At 46.1% G+C, this 17901-nt stretch overlaps 1 protein-coding gene across 1 annotated transcript; it reads right to left on the reverse strand.

The window, feature by feature from the left end:
- Positions 1–2854: 2854 nt before the first annotated feature.
- LOC130119183 (osteocalcin-like) lies at positions 2855–4636 on the reverse strand. The gene is made up of 4 exons (XM_056287610.1): positions 4429–4636; positions 3934–3984; positions 3465–3549; positions 2855–3133 (listed from the first exon to the last, which is right to left on the reverse strand). The coding sequence occupies exons 1-4, from the start codon at positions 4484–4486 to the stop codon at positions 3031–3033; spliced, it is 297 nt and encodes a 98-aa protein (XP_056143585.1). The 5' UTR covers positions 4487–4636; the 3' UTR covers positions 2855–3030.
- Between the last annotated feature and the right edge of the window lie 13265 nt (positions 4637–17901).

Genomic DNA, 17901 nt, shown 5'->3' on the forward strand with positions numbered 1-17901 from the left:
TCTGTTGTAGCAATAAACTGGAACTCGCTACCAACTCAAATCATCAATTGTTTACTAAACTAAGATAGTGATTGCTCATCTCAAGGTGTGGGCTAAAAAATGGGACTGTACTGAAATGAGGTTAAATATGTTTCAATCTATCTAAGGTTTGTGTGCACTATTTTCTTGTCAGCTGAATATAACAAAGGTTTAAAACAGTGGTCCCTGAAAATTTGTTAGGAGAGCACACACAGTCCACAGTTGGTTGACTGTTCCACTTAGTGAAAGGGGTATGACTCCATCAAAAACGTGGTACTCCTTTATGAGTCTTATTGACCTTTTGACGTTTTTTCTCAAGCCAGCAATACTCTGTGTGTCTGTGAGCTCATCACAGCTAAACTGTCCACTTGGGCCTAAAAATGCAGGGATGACAAGTTTTACATCTATTTCATCGAGCAGGTCTTTGATAAGGAAGCCCTTATCGGCCATGACCTCATCACCTGACTCTAAGAGGTCCAGAACACCTGACCTCTTAGTTATCTCCTTATCAGAAATACATCCTGTGTATAGATTACTTACCAGGCTAACTGACCTTGAGGGAGTGATCCCAATTAGGGATTTCAGTGTAGTGTTACTTTTATAATGGGAGTATGTCATGGTGTTCAAAACCTTCGAACTAGCTGTCTCGATGCGGATCTCTGTGCAGTCTAGTATCACTCTTGTGTTTGGGTAGAATTCCCTGAATACTGGAGGCATTAGCTCGTCTACTGCTGCTCTACTAGGCCATATTGGGAGGGTCCCTAACATAAAGAGCAAATAGTTGGCCCACGTCGTACAGTTCCTGCTGACTGGCCGGCGACACATTGAATCGTACAGATAAATCCAGAGCAAAAAAGCCCTGCCTCACACGGCACAAGAACAGGAAAAACTGATCAATCAGCGATAAATGCTCTGCATGGAAGCCAGACACAGAAATGTGTTCTAGGTTATGGCTGTTCCTTTGCATTTGAGTCCATCGCACCATGGACTCTGCAGTAGGCTGTAAAGCTAGGAAGAGTGCTTTGAGGGTGTGGTAATCCTTAAAACCAGTGTAAAACCTGATCAGATTGGGCGCTCACTGGAAGCGTTCTAGACCAAAACGCTCACTTTTCAGCTTTTTATTTTCATCCTCCAGGAAAGCGATGCGTTTCTTTACTGCGTCAAGCTGGTCTTCCACAGAAAGGGGGTTCACATCGTAGTCATGATCAGGTAGTGTCGCCCAAACCTCACTGGACACATGAGGATATGTCATACATGTGGGAAGCAATATAAATCCACACATTTTCCTGTTATCAAGATGATGTGTCAGAACAGAGCTATCCACTATTGAAAGATTAGTGAATATATATATATATATATATATATATTATACAATGCAGTAATCTACATGTTTGAAAAATTGTATTGTACTGACAGTAACAACTCATTATTTATTATTTAACTGGCTGTACATGGTGCAACCTCTGCAGCTCAATGCATACAGTAACGTTAAATGTACATGCAACCTCTGCAGCTCAATGCATACAGTAGGCCTACATGTACATAATGTCTGTTGCAATAATAGCAGGAGGAGTAAACATTTAGCCATATGGCATCTTAATGTGGAATTTGGTTGTAAACATGAGTGCACAACTGTAAACGTTACTCACTCTTCTGCTGACTCGGGTGTCACCTCCCCAGCAGGTTGACCACCACGAACAGGAACCCTAAAAATACAAACTATTAATGGCAGGTATTATGTTTCATTTCATCAACATCCTAAAATCATTTTCATGACAACATCCAGCTAACGTTATTATAGCTCTGCATGACCTACCGTGATGTCTGTCTGCTAGTGAAGTTAGTAAACTTAGCTACCTCCTCGGCGTAGGTTGATTTGACCATGGGAAAATGGTCGGTAGAGTTCCGGGTTTCAGTTTTGTCAGCCCAAGAAACGTCTTGCGAAAACAGTCCTCGGTGAAGTTCTTTGAGCACACCCTGGTGTTGTCTGTGATCTATAATGACAAATGATATCTGACGTTACCGTCAGCAACGTGTTAACTGTTATGGTTGTAGTTAGACCAGAAAGCTAGCTAACAACGTTGCTAGGGAGCTAGCTAGCTAGCTATCCAGCCAGCTAGCTAGGTAAAGGTATTGGTAGTTACCTGAAAATGTGGCACTGTATCCCTCTTAATTTTCACCACCCATGCCTTACGGGTGTGCAGGCGTTTGGGGAAGCGGTGAAACGTCAAGTATTTATCTCTTTCCCTTCTTTGATAGGAGTTGCAGGATGGTACACAGCAGTACGACACGTTGCTTCCAGCAGTGTTTTCAATGAAGGGGGCGTGGTTACGTTCCCACCGCTTGGTTTTTTTTTTAAATCCAAGATGGCCGCGGCGTGAAATGGGCGTATAGTCTTTGCTGAGGACCTTGATTTGTAGGTTTGTACTGCCATTATATTATCTGATGTGTTGCAATGGCATCCACATGCAATGCACTGGCCGTTCTCATTTCTCTATAAGACAATTATAAGGATGAATCGAATTTGATATTTTGGGAATGGAGTTGCATTTTTTTTTTAGAATGTTAAGGGGTTTTTTTCAGTCATATTTTATACTTACAAGAGTATCTTCTGTGTTTTATGCTCGTGCACGCTTGGAGACCAACAAAAAAGTATCCTTCTACCTACCTACCTACCTATCGATCCATCCATCTACCTTTAATGTAGCATCCAGTTGTGTCAATTAATGCATTGAAAATGATGAACCTGATGGGTGTGTGTATGTCTGATATTTTACCAAAAGGTTCAGTCTATATCATGGCCATGCCCGATGAAAAAACACAAGATCATTTTATTAATCTTTATTTGATATCACACTACACTACAGAATGATAGAAATTGTAGAGGAGTCAACACTGTGAATTATACAAGATGGATAATCAAACTGACAATGTTTGTTTTCAACTGTCATTGAACTCAATGACAATGAAAGGACATTCATCTCATGGCAACAGGTCATGGTGGCTTAATGTCTAGTAGGGGATCGGTCCATAGTAGGCGTTGTAGGCAGCGATGATTCCACTTGTGTCCATCATGTGCTCACAACCCAAGTCAGCCTCACATACCTCCCTCAGACTGAGGAGAGAGAGGGAGGGAGAGAAAGAAAGGGAAAGAGAATGACATCCCAAATTATATTTCCAGTAATAAATGCCAACAGTCTCCACATCATCTCGTACATATTTTTTTTCATAAGCCACAGTATTTGAAAATACGACGAGAGCAAAGATTTTGGTTGCAATCTTCCACCTACAGTAATAGCACAGGACATCACCGTGTAAGTTATGACCCTCACAGGTAGGCTGTTGTACACAATGCGTACACAAAATGTCAATCCACTGTTACCTACCGGCCATGTGAGAGCAGAAAACTGTGTTTAATGGTGCATGTTACCAGTAAAAATGGCTACCTTTCCAGCTGGGCCAAAGACAATTCTGCAGCAGCTCTTGTCTGTCTCACCACAGCAGCAGCCTGGTCCCTCTCCACAAACACACCTGCACATTATGTATATTTACATTCAGTTGGCTCTGCTTAACATGCAATCTGTGCATTTTAATGTGCATCATGCATCTATTAGGGATTCTTCATCAAAAGACCATGAAATGAAAGGTTTTTTTGTTTTGTTTTTTGTTTTTTTTGGGCCAAGAGACCCTTAATCTGAAGAGGATTTAGCTGTTTTATTATCATTTTAGGATATCCATACTTTCCAAAATTTGTCTTGTTCTATGGTAAATTAGTTGCACACCTGTTCTGCTTTACAAATAGTCCTTTTATGATTAATGACGACTATGGAAACTGTCACTGATTATTTTCAACACGTTAACAGAAATGCAATTTGTTAGTTGAATCAAAGTCATGCCAATGTGTTTCAGTCTTACCCTCCTGAGCGGGATTGTCACTGGCAGGCTGGGAGCCAGCGGAGGTAGCATCTGCAGAACAGAGGAAAAGAAAATATGAAGCGTAAGAAATGCTTTCATTGTTCAATCTGTGTGTGGTTCAACTTTCTGTGATTCTCTTACCTGGATTATTGAGCATGCATAAACACATGTATGGTTGCCTTGTTCAGATAAAAACATGCAAATTCATGTGGTAAATGTGCCCTTTTCGTGGTTTACCTGCTCCATTTTGGATGTTAAATATGTAATTTCCCCCCCTCCCTCGTCCCTCCGGCCCAGTGGTATTCGGTTGTGCCATGGAGGTCCAGCTGATTTCACTGATTAGCCCCCGTCTGGTGGTTATTTTAATCAATGAAAACATCTGGTGTAGAGTCAGGTTAGAAAGAAAGCCTGCATGCACACGAACCTCCATGGCACATAACTGACTACCACTCCTCTAGCCTCTGACCTGTACACGTGTAAAACTGCAGGTCTTACCTGAAGACAGACATACGACTGCCAAGGAGCAGAGAGCAAGGATGGCCAAGAGCTTCATCTTTCCGCTTCTTTTCTTCACCGTCTGGAGCGCCGGGCAACAAGTACAGCGTTTCACTCCCGTCTTACTTTAGTACACATGTACATAAACACGTTCTCTGTTTATAGATGTGGCCCTCACTACGGCTTGAGTATGTGATTGGTTGGGGAATCATGTATCATACACCCACACAGATGCGGAAATACACACCTCCATAAAAAAAAATAAAAATCATGTGCCAATATGTGAGGAATAGGGTGAATGGGGACTCAGATGCACATTTTGTATATTTTTGCACAAATGTGCACACACACACACACACACACACACACTTATACAGATATAAGTGTGTGTGTGCACATACTTACATACACAAACACACACTTATACAGATATTGTCACAAGGGGTGCAGGAATTGAGGACCCAAATGCAGACACGCTAACAGGTGAAACAAAAGGTTTAGTGGTAGGAAACATGAGGGTATCAGCATCACACCAGGGACACACGATGGTTACAACAAACTAAACAGCCAAACTCGTATACAAAAAAATGAACAATGGCTTTAGGGGAAATGGGTAACTGAGGAATACTGGACAGGGCTCAGGACTGGGACGGTCAGAGCAGGGCTGAATATGAGACGCAGGAGCCACGGCTGGAGAGGCCGGAACCGGGAGCGGCCATGGCACATATAGACACGTACACAGTTTGCAGGGAAATTACAAACTGCCACATGCATGCACGCACGCACGCACGCGCACGCACACGCGCACACACACACACACACACACACAGGATGCTCGCTCCATGCATCCAAAAGTTGAGTGCATATTGTAAATCACTGGTGAAAAGGAAAAAAAAAGGTTCACAGTGACAAATGTTACCCTCTGAAGTTGTTGGGGCTTTTTTTGTTTTGTTTTATGAAACCTCCAATGCGAAGATAAATTGCTTTTTGTTCGGGTTGAATTATCGGCTACAGCGTATGAGTATTTCTTTCTTTACCCTCCTCTGCTTTTAGTCATTTTGAAATGCACACAGAGATACATCTAGACCGTGCCTGTTGTTGTTTCACACAAAAGCTCAATCATCTCAATACGTTTTTGCACCTTTCTTTCTCTTAATATCACACATACACACACATTGCACATATAGGATGAGTGAGCGAGGGGAAGGGGGCAGGAAATGAAAAGGTCAGCATGATACTGAAGAACAAATGGAGATAAAGCATGCAATAACATACTTAAGCCGAACAATATAATTGCCATATTCCTCAATAACTTCCTATGAGATGTACTTTTACAGGTACTGAGCATAAAAAGGTGATGGATAGTTTGTGGTGGTGGTGAGGCAAGAGGGGGGTGTGTGTGTGTGTGTGTGTGTAATATCTGCAGCCAACCTGGAGAGGTCAGAGTTTGCCCACACGGACCCGGTCGAGGCCACAAACTACATGGTGGAGAAAACCATATGATACTAATTGAAGAGGCTAAACCACGCTCCCACATTTATGTGACATGGTTTTAATCACAGGGTCTGCTCTTTTATTTTTTACAAACCACAGGGATTTCCTACCTAAAGGGCATAAAAATTACATTTAGGAGCCGATGTGTTAAAAAGGATGCTAGAAGTGCTATTTCAAAACGTGTATGAAAATAGTTTAGACAAAAGCACACACAAATACCTTGACGCATGCTCAACAATCAAGGTGAGAAAACCAAAGAAGGATGAATCAGTTCATCTGGATACAACGTTTACTGACAGATACATTTCATCACTCAACTAAGTGACATCGATCAGTTCATCGGGACACAACGTTTATTGACAGATACGTTTCGTCACTTAGTTGAGTGATGAAATGTATCTGTCAATAAACACTCAACTAAGTGACGAAACGTATCTGTCAATAAACATTGTGTCCCGATGAACTGATCGATGTCACTTAGCTGAGTGATGAAATGTATCTGTCAGTAAACGTTGTATCCAGATGAACTGATTTCAACCTTTGATCACATACAAATACACTGTCATTATAGTATCAGATGTGTTGCAAAAAAAAAAAAAGTATAAATAATTTCTCCAAAGCAGTCCCCTTGCTGGGCATTTATTGACATTACAAAAATGTCAATTCCCTCTGGTTTTAGTTTCTCGTTACTTTCCTTGTCGCTTCCTTTGACTGGACATTTAGATGCTGCCCTGGCCTTTTTGGTATTATATGGGGTGTAATTTCACTGTCTGGCTCTATGCGGGTGCCGTGTCCTGCCTGGACAGACTTCCAAGAGTTTGGTCCAAAAGCAGCTTTTTAACTGTGCGCTTTTCTGGTGGTGTGGCAACAACAACAAATAGACCGATTCGGTGTGTCTTATTTGTGACCATGCAGAGATCCACAGTGTCCTGACCTGCCTCTGTCTGTTGCTCTGCCAGTCAGCTTGAGATGATAATGATGAATATAGTTGTTGTAAAGTGGTCGGTGTCAACGTTGCTTCCAGGAACGGCATCTTGAGTACACAGTGCAGTGCATTGCGGCTCAGTGCGTTTTATCAGTTTACAGCTCCTCTAACAGATTTCCTCTCGGTCAGGGGTGGGCGATCTTGTCCAGAAAGGGCCAGTGTGGGTGAAGGTTTTTGGTCCAACCAAGCAGTTACACACCTGAGCCCACTAATCAACCAGTAAAGTCTTTGCTGAGGAACCTGATTAGGAGACGCAGGTGTGTAATGCTTGGTTGGAACAAAAACCTGCACCCACACCGGCCCTTTCTGGATAAGACTGCCCACCCTTGCTCTCAGTCCTTGTCTGCATCCCTAATTTTGATAAGTTAGGTCAAGTCAAGTTAATTTTATTGGATTTTTGGATTTTTCCCCCGAATTGTACTTGGCCCACTCTTCCAAGCCGTCCCAGTGGCCGCTCGGTCCTGGGAGGACTGCGGACTACCACATGCCTCCTCCGATACATGTGAAGTCGCCAGCCGCTTCTTTTCACCTGACAGTGAGGAGTTTCACCAGGGGACGCAGCGCGTGGGAGGATCACGCTATTCCCCCCAGTTCCCCCTTCCCCCTGAATAGGCGCCCCGACCGACCAGAGGAGGCGCTACATACCCACATCCGGCTTCCCACCTGCAGCCACGGCAAATTATGTTTGTAGGGACTCCCGACCAAGACGGAGGTTACACGGGAATTCGATCCAGCGATCCCGTGTTGGTAGGCAACGGAATAGACTGCTACGCCACCTGGACGCCCGAGTCAGTAGGGTTGGGCATCGTTTGGATTTACCGATTCCGATTCTGCTGTTCGATTCCGGTTCTTAACGATTCTCGATTCCGGTTCTTTGAGAGGCGGGGTCAAAACAGGTCACGTGCTTATTTCACAGCGAAAAAAAAACTTTATACAAGCCATTTTGTTTTAAGAACGGACCATTCATATGAATGTCTCATTCTTATATTTACATTTACAACAACTGTCTTCATACATGAGAATGAAGAAATAAAGACACACTCGCAACCTGGTCCGGCCTACCAGGTGTTAAACTCCTTAAATTAGAAACAGTTCTTGTTTAGACAAATGAGCATCTCTGCCTTCTGAGACTGTATACGCGAGCGTTCAGCACAGAGAAAAAAAAAACAAATGTCAGTATTTGCATACAGTTTATAGCAAGTCGCTCATGTATAGGTTGTTTGCTGTCTCGCCGTTGCGAGTAAGACAGACGTTATTAATTTTCACCCACCCAACTGCGACGAGGCGCTGCTTGCTGTTTGCTCGGGGTTGCCTGAAGAGGACGCCGAGGCAGGAGATGGAGACCGTACGTACTGTAACGTGCATGGATAAGAAGACACGCTGGCCGCTGGCTCCCGAGCCTAACCCTTTAGTCGAGCGGTTAGCGATGCCTCCTGCGGTGCGTGCGAAACGGGTTCGCGCCCCGGCCGCGGCAGTTCCTGTGGTTGCGTTGTCCCCCGAATTCGCCACAGTACACTGGTTAATTCGTACGCCGCTACGGTGTTCGGCCATATTTGTTGTGCATCCTCCCTTGCACTAAGTAATGTTGCCACAGGAGTTGCCCTGTGGCAACCCCTCATTTTTCAAGGCAATATGAAGCCACACTTTCGACCGCCGCTTGCTCCGGTCCACGATGGCGCACATTTAACTTGCGGGGGCGGAAACTACGGAAGCTGCGTGCCGCCACCACGGAAACGGAAACTAACCTTAGCGCGAGTGAAATTTATTTAGGAACCGATAGGCAGAATCGAAATTTGAATTTCTTAACGATTCCTTTGGAATCGGAACCGGTTCTCGATGCCCAACCCTACGAGTCGATTTTATTTTTATAGCACAGGGGTTTTCAAAGCGTGAGGCGCGCCTCCCCTGGGGGGCGCCAGAGAGCTTCAGGGGAGGCGCAGCGTGAGAGAAAAAAAAACGTGAAGACAAAGTAACTGTAAACATCTAGCTAAATTTAGTCAACTTCAGCAATGCTTGGAGCAAAATGGATCGATTTTTAGTAGCATTACCTACAGTGAGAAAGGAGACAGCGTCTGGGGCAAGCAGAAAACGGAGGAAGTACGACCATGATTATGTAAACTACTAATAAGACACGTTAGTCCCTAGCTAACGGGTCTGACCCTTTAGCCGAGCGGTTAGTGATGTCGCCTTGTGGCGCAGTACACCACGTATCGAATCCCGCACCGGGCAAGAAAATAACCGGTTACATTGGTGACAGCGGTGGGATCCGGAAGTGTGCAGATCCTCAGAAGTCTCTTCGGAGCGCGGAATGACCAAGTGCGAGGGCGCACTTCCGGGGAGGGTGACGACTGTAAACTACCAATAAGACACGTTAGTCCCTAGCTAACGGGTCTAACCCTTTACTCGAGCGGTTAGTGATGTCGCCTTGTGGTTGTTGTGACTTCTCTTATGTACACTATTGTAGTGTTACTATTCGTGGGTTACTAACTTAATCACTAATATATATAAGTACACGGAGACGAGGATGCGGCACAAGTCTGATCTTTACTGACGGAGACATCACACACTACTAGGCTCGACCAGTGTATTACAGAACTCAGTAGTGGTGACAGTCCAACAAAATCGAGCACCGAGTGCTCGATCCAATACACCACATCCCTCTTTTCCAACTGAGATGGGGCCTACTCATCAGTTGCTTCAACAGTAGACCCTTTACCGAACCATTAACACTATGGTATCAACACTGAACAAGTCTTTTCTACTTGCATACTTCAATGATTAATAAAGCATGTTTTTTTTAAATGACAGATGACTCTCATTAAACAACATAAACCATTTCCTTTTCACATTCTGGTGGTTAGCATGTAAACATTTTGAACATTCAGCAATCTTGCAACATTTCAGGTTAAACACACCTTGTACTCTTTGTTTCACCTTCTTTTTTTTTTCTTAATAAACACTTGAATGATCACACAAAAGAACCCGGAGGTTAGTCATTGTATCTGGCAGGGCGCCTAACTGCTCTGCCGCACTTTGTGTAGCATGTGGGTGTACTGCCTGTAGTCACCGGAGGAGGGTCGTGTGGTGGCAGGTCATGTGGTGGTGAGTCGACTGGCACAGTCGCTTGTGAGGGTGAGGGTTGTACCTCTGGGTCAAAATGTTCATCACTGTCCGTGTCTCTGAATAGGCTCGGATGTATCTTCCTCAGATGTCGCCTGTTCCTTCTCTGCATCGTCCCAGCCGGTGTCTGCACAGTGTAGGACCGTGGTTCATCTCGCTGTCGGATGACAACGGCAGGCTCCCAGCCGCGCCGTGTTTGCATGTGTACGGTGTCTCCTGGGGTCAACACTGGCAAGGGCTTTGCACGCTGGTCGTAACGTTGTTTTTGGCGGAACTGCAGGTTCCGGATCTTGCTGTGAATGTGCTGTGGGACTGATTGTGTCAGCACAGCACTGGAGCACAGAAGTGTGCTTCGTAGAACTCTCCCCATCAACATTTGTGCAGGTGATACGTCCAGTCCTGTCACCGGTGTGTTCCTCAGTGACAGCAGCACCAGATGTGGGTCAGTGCCGGTCTGCATTGCCTTCTTCAGCGCATGTTTCACTGTCTTTATGGCTCTCTCAGCCATGCCATTTGAAGAGGGAAAACCTGGGCTGGAGTGTGTGAGCTTGAACTCCCATGAAGCTGCAAATGACTTCATCTCATAGCTGGCAAATGGGACATGGTCACTCACTATCTCCCTAGGAATCCCGTGTCTGGCAAACACAGACTTCATCTTCTGGATTACTGTGTATGCTGTTTTGTCAGATATGTTGAGCACTTCAGGATATTTGGTTAGGTAATCAACTAACAACAGGTATGACTGACCGTGTACCTCGAAGATGTCAGCTCTGACTTTCATCCATGGCAGTTCTGGGACCTGATGCGGCATAAGTGGCTCAGCCTGCTGTTTGGGCTGTAGCTGCTGGCATTGCACGCACTTTTCCACTATTGCCTTTATATCCCGTGCCATGCCAGGCCAGTAGAGAGACTTTCTTGCTCTGGCTTTTGTGCGCTGCACTCCTTGATGTGCAAGATGCAGCTTCTCCAAAATCGTGCTCCTGAAGCTCTGGGGTATGATGATTTTGTCTCCGACCAAGACAATGTCATCTTCCATGCTTATAATGTCCTTTACTGCCCAGTAGGCGTGTAGTTTTCTGTCCAAACTTTTCTTTTTCATGGGCCAGCCTTTCTTGTGTTTCTCACACACAGCTTGCAGCACGCTATCTCCTGCCGTTGCTTTCTTTAATTGGCTGAGTGTTTCCTCGCTCAAGGCATCTGTGGCATCCAAGGCATACACAACTCTCTCATCACAAGGGTTTTCATGAATATGGTCACCTTCTCTGCTAGCTGTAGCGCGTGAGAGTGTGTCGGCAATGTACATGTGCTTGCCTGGTGTGTATGTTACACTCAGATCATACCTCTGCAGTTGTAAAAGCATACCTTGCAGCAGCGCAGGTGCTTCGCTCAGCGGCTTGCGCATGATGACCTCCAGAGGCTTATGATCGGACTGGACAGTTACTGGTCTGCCGTAGACATACTGGTGGAATCTCTTAGCAGCAAACACTATAGCGAGCAACTCTTTCTCTATCTGTGCGTACCTCTTTTCTGTGTCGGTGAGCGCTCGTGAGGCATAGCACACTGGGCGGTCGTCCTGCATCAGACAGGCTCCCAGTCCATCCTTTGAGGAGTCTGCTTGTAGAGTGAGAGGCTGCTTGTGATCGTAGTATCTCAGCACAGGGGCTTGTGTGAGGATGGTCTTTAGTGCCTTTAGCGCTGAGCTGTGGTGCGGGCACCATTGCCACGCTACATCCTTCTTGAGCAGCTGTCTGAGGGGTGCCGTGAGTGAGGCTTCGTTTGGTATGTATTGTGCTAGGAATTTTGTCATTCCCAGCAGACGTTGGAGACTTTGTTTGTCTTCCGAGGTTGGCATGTCGACAATCGCTTTGATCTTTGTGTCGTCAGCTCTCTGTCCTGCTGCCGTGAGGACGTGTCCCATGTACTTTACAGTATCAACTTTAAACTGGATCTTGTCCCTGTTAAATTTCACATGTGCGGTCTTGGCTCTCTCCATTACTTTCTGCAGGATTTCATCGTGTTCCCGCTCTGATGACGCTGCGATGATCATGTCGTCTGTTATAATGTACACACCTGGGATATCGCCGAAGGTCTCACAGTTCTTTTGTTGAAACACTTCGCTGGCCGATTTGATCCCGAATGGGAGTCTGAGGAAGCGGAACCGGCCCCACGGCGTGTTGAAGGTGCATAGCTTAGACGACGGCTCATCTAGCTTGATCTGCCAGTATCCATCCTTTTCATCTAGGATGGAGAAAATGGATTTTCCTGTTAGCCTGCTGCGCACGTCTTCCGGTGTAGGAATGGAGTAGTGTTGACGCTTGACTGCCTCATTCAGGTTGCAAGGATCCAAACATACCCTTAGCGCACCATTTTTTTTCTTTGTGGCAACAAGACTGTTCACCCATTCTGTAGGTTCATTGACAGGAGTTATGACTTTCCTGTTCTGCAAGTCTGTGAGCGTCTCTCTTAGTGAGGCCATGATGGAGAGTGGTACGTTCCTGCACGCGTGAATCACAGGCGTGACGCTGGGGTCAATGTGTATGTGATGAACTCCAGGAAATTCGCCTAATCCTGTGAAGACCTCCGCATACCTCTGCAGCAGCTCCTCTTTGGTGGCCGGAGGTTTTGCTGGTTGTGGGGACTCCACTGCAAGCGCCTCAACTCTTCTCACCAGCTGCAGCTCTTCACACGCATCTCCACCCAGGATTGGCTTGTCAGCTCGGCTAGACACATGGAAGCCCAATATAGCCGTATGCTTAGATGTGCAGAAATCTAGAGATGCAACACCATCTGAGGGTAGTCGTGCACCACCAAAAGCAATCAGCACAGTCTTTGTGGGCCGTAACTGAACGGGACCTGGTAGCTGCCGGAATACGCGCATAGGAAGCACATTTGCATCGGCGCCTGTGTCCAACTTGAAGTTAATTGCTACGCCTCTGACCGTGGCTGTTTCACGCCATACAGTGCCTTTAGCTTGGTGGGCTGCTTTGTTTTTGTATTTTCCAATCATGCCTATATATAAGGAATCAATTTCACTTTCTAGATTATGCACTGTCTTTGTCTTGTAATTGCCGCTTTTTTCAGTGCTTGATTTACACATCTTGGAAAAATGATTGTTCTTACCACATTTGTGGCACACTGCACCATAAGCTGGGCATTGACGGGGCTCATGTTTATTTCCACACTTGTGGCAGAGAGTTGTTGCTACATGCCTCTTGTTGCTCGTTTTGTTCTTGTTCCAGCTGTCCGTGCGCGTTTGCCCTGTTGCTTTCTTCAATGCCTCCACTGAGGCGTCTTGGACAACATGTGACGTCTGCATCGCTTGTATTTGTGACTTAGCGAGCTCGGCTGATCTACATATCTCTACGGCCCTGCGCAAAGTAAGCTCATAATCACGTAACAGTCTTTCTTTCAAACGGGCATCATTTATGCTGACCACTAATTTATCCCTTATCATGCCATCTTCATGTCTGCCAAACTCACAGTCTTTGCTCTTCTGGCGCAGCTCTGTGATGAATCTGTCCACCGATATTCCTGCTGACATCGTGTGCGACCAGAATTGATGGCGTTCGAACACGACGTTCTTCCGAGGGCTGCAGTAGTCCTTGAAGGCTTTCAGAACGTCCTCCATCGATTCGTCGTCTCCTTCTGGGATGACGGTGAGTGTGTTATACACTTCTAGCGCCTCCTCGCCGATGGTGTGAAGCAGAATGGCTATTTTAACCGTCTCTTCCTTATCCAACGCACCTGAAGCGGTCATGTACAGCTGGAAACGCTGCTCCCATCTTCTCCAGTTTTCTGCGACATTCCCGGTAAGTATCAGCGGTGGTGGCGGCTTGAACTGTTCCATATTTGTGCTCAGGCTAGCACGTGTTAGCTAGCTGCCTCAGCTACCAGCGAACTCGTTGAAGTACCGCCCTCGAATTATACCGTAACTCCGTCTTCTGACACCATGTTGTGACTTCTCTTATGTACACTATTGTAGTGTTACTATTCGTGGGTTACTAACTTAATCACTATTATATATAAGTACACGGAGACGAGGATGCGGCACAAGTCTGATCTTTACTGACGGAGACATCACACACTACTAGGCTCGACCAGTGTATTACAGAACTCAGTAGTGGTGACAGTCCAACACAATCGAGCACCGAGTGCTCGATCCAATACACCACAGTGGTGCAGTACACCTCGTATCGAATCCCGCACCGGGCAAGAAAATAACCGGTTACAATTATTTAAAGTTTGGATTTTCAAGGATTGGTCCTGATGACGCCCCACTGCCGCAGTGTCCTGTCTGCAAAGAGGCGCTAGCTAACGGCAGTATGAGACCATGTAAACTCCGGCGTCATATTGATACGAAACACCCAAGTTTGGTGACCAAGCCACAGGAGTTGTTTGATAGGAATCGAAAGGAATTGCGGTCACAGAAGAAAGCCACTGACACATTTAGCGCTGTAAACACCAAGGCAACCCAAGCATCATACCGAGTGGCGTTGCGCATAGCTAAGGCAGGTAAACCCCACTTTAAAAATATGTTTAAAACGTTTAAAAATGTTTAAAAATATGTTTAAAACGTTTAAAAATGTTTAAAAAGATGTTCAGAACATAAAGATAAAGATGTTTAAAAAAGATGTTTAAAAAAATAAAAGATCATCTTCAAAGATATATAATGTATTGCTGAAACCCGTTTTTATACCTGAGTGGAACATACATTATAGCAACAACAATAATAGTAATAATAGCAATAATAATTGGGAGGGGGGGGCGCAGCTGTTTTTATGTTCTCTGAGGGGAGGCTCACTTTCCTACACTTTGAAAACCCCTGGTATAGCACATTTCATACTTCATACACAGGTAAACTCAAACTCAATGTGATTTACAGGAAAACATAGAAAACATTAAACAAATGAGATAGAAAACACATATATAAAATACTCAACATAAATAAAATAACATTTCAGCCACCCATATGACATGCACACACGTACATAAAATACAGTTTTCTAGAGCCCCTCTCCTATTCTTACCACAGCACTCACATATGGACTACAACAGGCGCACGCAAACACACACACACACACACACACACACACACACACACACACACACACACACACACACACACACACACACACACACACACTACCAAAAGCCCAAGAGAAAAGCAACGTTTTAAGGCTGCTTTTAAAAGAAGATACAGGTTGCAGCTGATCTCAGTCATCAGGCAGTTTGTTCCGGTGAACAGCACCATAGTGACCAAATGCACCTTCACTTGATCTAGATTTAATTATGGGTACATTCAGGGGACAGGCTTGATGATCTGAGGGATCTGATTGGGCAGTAGCCAGTTAACAGGTCGGAGATATATTTAGGAGCCATACCATTTAGGGCCTTGTAAACAAGCAGTAATACTTGAAATCAATTCTCTACTAGGCAAGTGTTTTCAGTAGAGATGTTATGTGTTAATTTTCCAAGCGCTAAATGTGGTGAACAAAGTAAGATATTTGGGTCATCAGAAATGATCTATGTGATGAAGATGATGTGCAGCGCCAGTGTTGCAAACTGTACGCACAAGCCAGTATGTTGGCACGCAAATTTCATGTGCACAGATGATATTGAAGCAGTCCTTTCTAAAGCCTACTGTACTTTACTCTATACAGCCCACTTGTGGTGCAGTTACAGTACAGCAAAATTGAAGAAAAAAAAAACCCAGGTATGATGCATTCAGAATCTTGCTCAAGCTCCCAAGACTGACAAGGGCAAGTCATATGTTTGTGACTAGTAATGTTCCCACATTTCATGCTGTGTTGAGGAATTTTATGTACAAATTTGTGTGTCGATTAATTGATTCAAAATATGCAATCATAATGGCTTTAACTGACCCTACTTCTCTTGTTTTTGGAAAGATTGGAACAAATATCTGTATGGGTTTTAATCACTGTGGACTTGTGAACTGCCATGATTATATTATGGCGAGCTGGCGTAGAAGGAGGAGTCGAGAGGCAGAGATCTCTTTTTAATGGTAGCTCCTGTGTCCCGTACACCACACGATCCCAGGAGTGCTCTTTTATTTGCACCCAAAATGGCTACCGAACGATGGTTTAACTCCCCAAGGTCACTATTAGAAACATTAGACTTAGTCATGGTCCTAGAGTCAGTCAGTCAGTAAAATGGTCGTCTACTTAGTCCGAGCCAAATGCCCAAACAACACAACCTCAACAACCAAAACATGATCACATCACCACTAAAACAACAATTTGAACATGAACGTTAACAGTCACAGAATCCCTTATGCTCCCCCAGCGCAGAATTGCGGACAGTCAGAGTGACCACCCTCTCCGGCCGCTACATAGCCCCCACCTGAGGGGTCAGTTGTCCTCGACGACCCCATCACCAGGTACATAGTCCATCAAATGTCCAGGGTGCTGTCGGTAGTGAAGAGGCTGCCTGGGGCTCACAGGAAACGCAACTGGGGGAGAGGCACACTAATTGGCGCATGGGGTGCTACTGTTGCCCCCAGCCCCAACAACAGGCAGAGCAAGGGGGCGGTATGGGGAGAGTCTGCCCTGGTGCAGTACCACCATGTGCCCCTGGCCGGGCATGCACACCCGGTACACCACCTCAGACAGCCAGTCCACGACCTCACTAGGCCCCTACCAGCTGTTGCAAAGCTTGGGGGAAATCCCCTTCTTGCACACGGGACATTACATCCATACCTCGTCCCCTCGTACGAAGGCCTGCCCATGGTACCATGTGTCTTAGGCCCTCTTCTACCGCACTGTGGAGTTGGCCTGGGACTGGCAGTTGTAGACATGGACCACCTGCAGGCAATCCCTCAGTCTCTGGAGGTAGTCCATTTCTTTTCCCCCAGCAATCTCAGACTCAGGCAGGGCCCCGAACATCAACTCCACCATTTTCCAGAGCTCCGGCCTGAACATGAGGGCAGCAGGTGTGCACTGGCTGGGCTCCTGTACAGCAGTCCGGTAGGACCACAGAACCAGGGGCAGGTGGGGGTCTCAGTCCCACTGGTGTTGGCTGGTGAGGATGGCAAGCTGGGTGGCCAGGGTGCGGTTGAACCACCAGCCCATAACTTTGAGGATGGATTGGTGTTCTCACCTTTTTCATCCCCAGCTGCTGGTAGACTTCATTGAAGACCTGGGACTCAAAGTTCCACCCCTCGTTGCTGTGGAGCTTGGTGGGAACTCCGAAGCGGGCGAACATCCCCTCCACCAGCCTCTCCACTGTTGGTTGTGGTGGTGCTCTGATCTGGCACCACATACACCTCTGGCCACTTTGTGAAGTAGTCCATAGCCACAAGGTCGTAGCAGTTGCTGGAGTCAGTGATGGGAAAAGGCCCAAGGATGTCCACCCCTACTGGCTCTATTAGCGCCCCCACCAAGTACTGCTGCAGTGGGGCATGGGAGCGCTGGGTCAGTCCCTTCTGGGCAGTGCAGGAGTCACAGCAGTGCACATGTAGCTCCACATCTTGTCGACAGCTAGGCCAGTAGAACTGCCCCTTGAGGCAGTGGAGGTCTTGGTGTTCCCGTAGTGCCCCGCCCCCACTGAGCCATAGACCACCTGGAGAACCTAAGAATGGAGCACACGGGGCCCCAATAGCTGCAGGATGTCGTTCCCTCATGCGGGACCTTGCCAACCCGTCATGGAGCTCAAAGTTGCCACATTGAGAGTGGTAGGCCTTTAACTCGGGCCCCAGTTGACACCTCTGTCCACTCAGGGCACCGCCCCATGTCCAGCCAGCCCCTCACCAGCACCAGGGTCACGTCTGCCTCCTGTTGCTGCCTCAGTTGCTGCATGGTCAATGGGAATCACCTCTTCCTTGTTGCTGGCGGTCTGAATGACCACCACCGTCAGCG

This window comes from Lampris incognitus, chromosome 10, assembly GCF_029633865.1.
Source record: "Lampris incognitus isolate fLamInc1 chromosome 10, fLamInc1.hap2, whole genome shotgun sequence".
NCBI lineage: Eukaryota > Metazoa > Chordata > Actinopteri > Lampriformes > Lampridae > Lampris > Lampris incognitus.

What these genes read in the sequence shown, in the direction of transcription:
- LOC130119183 (XM_056287610.1), bottom strand. Translation starts at nt 4,486, where the DNA reads ATGAAGCTCTTGGCCATCCTTGCTCTCTGCTCCTTGGCAGTCGTATGT. An exon ending in AGTCGTATGTCTGTCTTCAG is followed by an intron (nt 3,985 to 4,428) that starts GTAAGACCTGCA and finishes TCTGTTCTGCAG; the next exon opens with ATGCTACCTCCGCTGGCTCC. An exon ending in TGACAATCCCGCTCAGGAGG is followed by an intron (nt 3,550 to 3,933) that starts GTAAGACTGAAA and finishes CATAATGTGCAG; the next exon opens with GTGTGTTTGTGGAGAGGGAC.